Source organism: Hordeum vulgare, chromosome 3H, assembly GCF_904849725.1.
Source record: "Hordeum vulgare subsp. vulgare chromosome 3H, MorexV3_pseudomolecules_assembly, whole genome shotgun sequence".
Lineage (NCBI taxonomy): Eukaryota > Viridiplantae > Streptophyta > Magnoliopsida > Poales > Poaceae > Hordeum > Hordeum vulgare.
This window is the reverse complement of record NC_058520.1, coordinates 482,384,035-482,390,143: the sequence shown is the minus strand read 5'-3', so window position 1 is coordinate 482,390,143 and position 6,109 is coordinate 482,384,035. Positions and strand designations below refer to the sequence as shown.

The 6,109-nt window shown below is 53.6% G+C and overlaps 1 protein-coding gene across 1 annotated transcript; it reads left to right on the top strand.

Annotated features, from left to right (window-relative positions):
• Positions 1-1,496: 1,496 nt before the first annotated feature.
• Positions 1,497-3,715, top strand: LOC123444389 (GATA transcription factor 12-like). Its single transcript, XM_045121083.1, has 2 exons — positions 1,497-2,015; positions 2,507-3,715. The coding sequence occupies exons 1-2, from the start codon at positions 1,719-1,721 to the stop codon at positions 3,386-3,388; spliced, it is 1,179 nt and encodes a 392-aa protein (XP_044977018.1). The 5' UTR covers positions 1,497-1,718; the 3' UTR covers positions 3,389-3,715.
• The last annotated feature ends 2,394 nt before the right edge of the window (positions 3,716-6,109 follow it).

Here is a 6,109-nt window from a genome sequence, read left to right as displayed (position 1 = left end):
TGATGCCCCGTATGCCATGTAGGATCGGATGTTAGAAAAAGTAGGTTCGGGTAAGAAAACGGGATCCTCTGCAGGAGGCGAGTGCTTGAAGAAAAAAAGGTGTGGTCCGATGTAAAAAGCTAAAACAGTTAGAGTAGAAAGTAAAGATGCATGTGCATTAGTGTTTTCATTTTTTATTTTTTGATGAAGCATCCTAATGATAACTTGCATTGAAGAAAAATATGAATACAGATGCATGAAACTATTCTATATCATGAGGCATGTGTATCTATATGCCATCATTAGGGCATGTACAATCATGCTATCTTAGGAGTGCTACATAGGATAAATGATGAGGTGGAGGAGAGAACACGAAAAAAGGTTTTTGCCTTATCTTATTTAAGATAAGACAAGAGGTGATCTTTTAGCACAATATGTCTCACCATGTTTTTAAGAATAACTAATTATAAAAGATAAGGCTAAAAATGATCCATTATAGACTTTTTTTAATTATCTCTAAATTACGTGCAAGATTTCAGATAAAAATATCTTATCAACCATTATGCATGCCTTTATAAATATCCTAATGGGAATTACCATCACGTAACGAGAATTGCCATCACGTGACGGCACCCCCATAAAATCCACCTGCGTGGGAGGGAATTCGAGTGCCCTCGAGTGAGTAGGCGCCTCGCACGACACGCGCACGCAGCAAAGAATATACTTGGCGGAGGCGAGGATAAATCGTACTAGTAAAATAGCTTGGGATGAATCGTACTACTATGGCCCTGTTTGGTTCATAAGTCCTAGGACTTTTTTAGTCCCAAGTTATAAGTCCTAAGTCTCTAAAAAGTTCCGACCTGTTTGGTTCCTAGGACTTAACATGAAATAAAAGACCATATTACAACTATAAGGGGGTGTTTGGTTACAGGGACTTATTAGGGACTTAGAACTTATAAGTCCCTTTAAGCCCCATCTAAATCAAACAGGAGGGACTTATAGGGACTTAAAGTGGGCATTTGAGACTTATGAAATAAGACTCTCAAAGAAAGCCTTATAGGGACTTATAGTTGTAATATAGTCTTTTAGTCCATGTTAAGTCCTAAAAACCAAACAGATAGAAACTTGAACTTAGGACTTATAAGTTGGAACTAAAGAAAGTCCTGGGACTTATGAACCAAACACGGCCTAAGTTCCTCCTTGAGGGTCTTATTTCATAAGTTTTAAATATTCATTTTAAATACCTATAAATTTCTTCTGTTTGGTTTAGATGGACTTAAAGGAATTTATAAGTTCTAAGTCCCTGATAAGTCCGTGTAACCAAGCAGCCTCTATAAGTAAGTAACTCTCGAATCGGATAAGAAGTTTTACTGGTGAGATAAATAATAACCGGCTGTGGCTTTCACTAGTCGCTAGGCCGGGGTCGGGGCCGGAGGGTGGGGCCTCGGCGGTGCCTCAGTGAGTCAGTGGCTCTCGCAGCTCCCCGCTTTATTTACTCCTTAAGAATCGTTCCCTTGAGCTGACCTCCCCTCCTCCTCCTCCTACTGCATCTCCACGCCAATTAAACCCTACTGCTACCGCTACCAGCACTCCTCTCGCCCCGTCCCTTGCGTTATCTGCGCTCCCTCTTCCCTCGCGCAGCACGCGTACAAAACGAAACAAAAAAAGCGCCGAGTAACGCAGGCAGATAGAATCGTTTGTTGCGTCCACCGCTCTCCCCCGCGCGTTGTGCGGCGGCCATGGAGGCGACGGCGACGGCGCCCGACTGCGACGCGCACGGCTACTACGGCCGCGACAACAAGAAGGGCCCCGACCTCTTCGTCGTCGACGACCTCCTCGCGCTGCCGTGCGACGACGACGAGGAGGACGAGGAGGCGCCGCCCTTCCTGCCCGCCGCCACCGCCGTCGTCAAGCAGGAGGCCGCAGGGTTCGGGAACGCGTCGGCCGACTCGTCTACCGTCACGGCCCTCGACAGCTGCAGCAACTCCTTCTCCGGCCTCGCCGACGGCGACTTCTCCGGCGGCCTCTGCGAGCCGGTAGATTCTCCGTCCTTCCGCTCCTTTTTTTCGCATCATCAATCAATTGTTCGTCTCAATTCTTCTCCGCTAATTAAGTGAGCGACTTTACGTTTTTTCCGTCCTTAACTCAATTCGTTTCATTTACACGAGGGAATTCCACGGAAAATGCCTACACGCACGGATAGTATTTAAGACGATTTTACAAGTAGATATATATTCTGCAATTAAACCGCTCCAGAAATATCCTCCACAATTACGCATAAATGCAGTTTTTTTTCCTCGCAGAGAGAGTAACCGAAATGGCAAACAGCTGCCACGCGTAAATGGCACCGCGCAGCACCAAAAATAGCAAGCAGCTTTCCCGTTCAGCGCTAGCTGGACGCTTCCATATGCGCCCAAGAACTCGAGTGGCTTTCCAAGATTTTAGCTGAATTATAGCGTTCCTTCTCGAAATGAACATGCATGCATGAGCTGTTGATGTTGCTAAACTTGATGTGAATTGTGCGCAGTACGATCAACTGGCGGAGCTGGAATGGCTGTCCAACTACATGGGCGAGGGCGAGGAGAGCTTCGCCACCGAGGACCTGCACAAGCTGCAGCTCATCTCCGGCATCCCGTCCGGCGGCTTTCCCACGGCGAACGGGCCACCTGCTCCAGCGACCACCGCTGCTGCCAGTGCCAGTGCCAGTGCAACGGCGCAGCCTGGCGTGTTCCTGCCGGAGGGCCCCGTCCCCGCCAAGGCCCGTAGCAAGCGCTCCCGCGTCGCACCAGGCAACTGGTCGTCCCGCCTGCTCGTTCTCCCGCCGGCTCCGGCCTCTCCGCCGTCCCCGGCGTCCATGGCCATCTCGCCGGCGGAGTCTGGCGTCTCGGCTCAGGCGTTCCACGTCAAGAAGCCTTCCAAGCCGGCCAAGAAGAAGGAGGTGCCGCCGCAGGCTCAGCCAGTGACCGTGAGCTCGCCCACAGCGCCCTCGGGCGTCACGGCGGCCGCCAACGAAGGTCGGCGGTGCCTGCACTGCGAGACGGACAAGACGCCGCAGTGGAGGACGGGGCCCTTGGGCCCCAAGACGCTGTGCAACGCGTGCGGGGTGCGGTACAAGTCGGGCCGGCTGGTGCCGGAGTACCGCCCCGCCGCGAGCCCGACGTTCGTGACGTCGAGGCACTCCAACTCCCACCGCAAGGTGCTGGAGCTCCGCCGGCAGAGGGAGATGCACCACCAGCCGTCGCAGCACCTGCAGCAGCACGTGGTCCCCGGCGGCGTCGGGAGGATAATGCACATGGAGAGCCACCTGCTGTTCGACGGGCCGGCGGCGCCGCCCATCATCGGCGGAGGCGACGACTTCTTGATCCACCACCGCCTAGGGACGACGGACTACCGGCAGCAGCTCATCTAGACGAGTCGTCAGTCAGTTAGAACTGATCAGTTTAGCCCAGGAATAATGAAAAAAGCAGCTAAAACCCCAAGAACCGGCCGGAAATATCGGAAGAACTGCAAATGTTTGCTTAGGAGTTATTTTCCCAGATTTCTCTCCACCGTTTTGTTAGCCCGTGTGCTTTTTTTTGTTCAGCTCGAAATTCTCGTGTCCGATTAGTTTACGATCCTCCCAAGTTTCCCGCTTGATGAGTTCACCCCTAATTACCCCTCAGAAACTAATCCTAGGGAGTTGAATTTTTCCATTTCATACTACTAGCATTTTGTAATACCACAATACTTTTCATTTCGACTTTTGCTTCTTTCTCTGGACCTATCTAGAATATGAAAACAAGCTTTTTGGCCAAATTTTCGAGACAGCTCCCATTGTGGCATGCACTACTCCATTGCAGCAGCCATGCGTGCACTCATGCATGTCACGGATGTTGTGTGCGCAACCGAACTCGAGCAAAGTTACCACAAGGAGGAGGAGGCGAGAGTGCCATTGCCCACCCACCATCACTCCGTCCGTTCGTCCGTCCGTCGGAGCTCGCACGTGATGATTAGGTTAGAAAAATCTCGCGTGAAAAAAAGATGCCCTCTCAGTCGTTGGATCCAATCAGACCGTCCTCCTTTGGTCCTGGCTTGCCTGGTGGTGGGTTCATCATTGCGCTGCTGCAGGCTGCACCTCGCGCGGGGCACCACCTTTCCGTGGATAAGCAAATTCAGACCCCCCCCCATCGCTGCAAGCAACCTGCTTGCCTGGATTTGCCATTGCCAAGTGGCCTACTGAAGCTTCGTTTTACCTCGCCGTAACTAACACTGACTGTCGTCGGAAGTCAGGAGTGCAGCACAACGCCAGGAACACCGTACGCCAGCCACACTGGCGTATGCGCTCGTTTGTCCGTAGTAGCATGCTTATAGTTATAGAGCACGGTCACCACCGGCCGGCCCTGGACAACGTCGAGTTACGGCGTGCGTTTTACCGGCCCCGTACGCATATGGACAATGAACAATAAGTGCAGCTCCGTTGGAGAGGGTAAAATTGGCCGGCAGTGGAAGCTCGAGGGCATGCAGGCGCTCACCGCTCAGCACCACCAGCCGGCGACAAGTGGAGGGGCATATAATAAAACGGCGAGATCGGGGCGGCAGGGCGCCCGGCGACGCGCGGAGGCGCTCCGTGGCTCACATGGGGGTGGCAATAGAGAAGCCCGAGATAGATATTAGATAGAGTAGAATACTCGAGCTGCTACGAGCGGGACGGAGAGAGCCTCTGAAATCCTGACGGGGGCGCGGCGCGGAGTGCTAGTACAATATCTGCGTCGGTCAGGGCGTCCTCGTGATCCCAGGCACGCAGTCAGGCGTTGGTGATCCAGATGGAACGGACAATTCTACTTATATGCCATCGGCCATCGGGTGATGTGATTACGCTACTGCCGCGTCAATACGAGTTGACAGAAATTTACCACCCCCTGAATATGCCCCTGGCGCCGGAGCATGAGTGTACCCCCGGGCCTCGGTAGCACCAACGGCTGCCGCCTGCGCCTCGGCCACCGGCAGCGACGACGGTGCGCGGCGATTTTGCTAGCAAACCGCCGGCAGGCATTGCACAATGCTCCTGTCTGCTAGCTCCTCGGCTTGTACTGGTAGTACATTGGAGGACAGACAGGATTGCAGGGATCAAAGCCGGGCTCACGCGCGCATCTCCTGCACGTACGTACGTACTGACGTGGTACGCGCTGGCAGCTTGTGCGGTCAATGCCACGGCGTCCTCCCTCTCCTCTAGCCTCGACATACAATATACAGATCGTCAGCGAAACTGATGAGAGCGAGATGGATGGAGTGGAGGGATCAAGGAGCACAGATTCGTTGCGAGTTAATTAAGCCGGAGGGGCGTGCGGACCGGGCGAGCGTAGTGGGGGGTGTCGAGTCGAGTCGAGTCGACCCGGAGCTCACATGCATGCATGCGCCGTGGCCGGCCGGGGTGGCGAGCGTTGCCGTGGGCTTTTTTTTTAGAATGTCAGCAATGGATTGCGGAATTAATTGATCAGAGGTAAAGCAGTTGCCGTGGGCTTTTGCTGGGGTGGTAACGTGCTGGCCCCGCCCGTGCATGCAGGTAGCTGCTACCCCTCTACTACCTCTTCTTGCCTTGGTCGCCGGCGAGTGAGGCGAGCAGAACAGTGCGGCTCACGACTCCGGGCACGTGCGGCCACGTGCGCGTGCGTGAGAGCACCCACCCTGCCTGCACCCCCCCGGCGGGGCCGGCTTTTGGGTGGAGCCGCGGCGGTGCCAAGGCAGGCGGCAGGCAGATGCGGACGGTTGCCTTGCCCGGCACCCCAGGCAGCCAGGCAAGCACCGGCGAATCGGCTTAGCTAGCTATGAGCTATGCATTGCCAGTTTCTTGCCACCTTCACCTTGATTGATTGCTGTAATTACCTCGATCCTCTTCGATCTAGTTGCTGCCTGCCTGCTTGCTGTTGTTTTTGGGTACTCCACTACGTACGTACGGTTGGTCAAAACTCGAAACAGTTCAGAGGATTGCAGCTGCGTACGATGGTATATACTGCTGGCGCTGCATAGCTCGCTCTTTCTGAAAGCAAAGGTGGGTGATGGAGCGATTCCCTTTTTCGAGAGGAGAAGGAATTGATGCTTCTTAGGGACTCCTCGACACGACAGCAGACGAAACGACACGTACGTGCGCTTT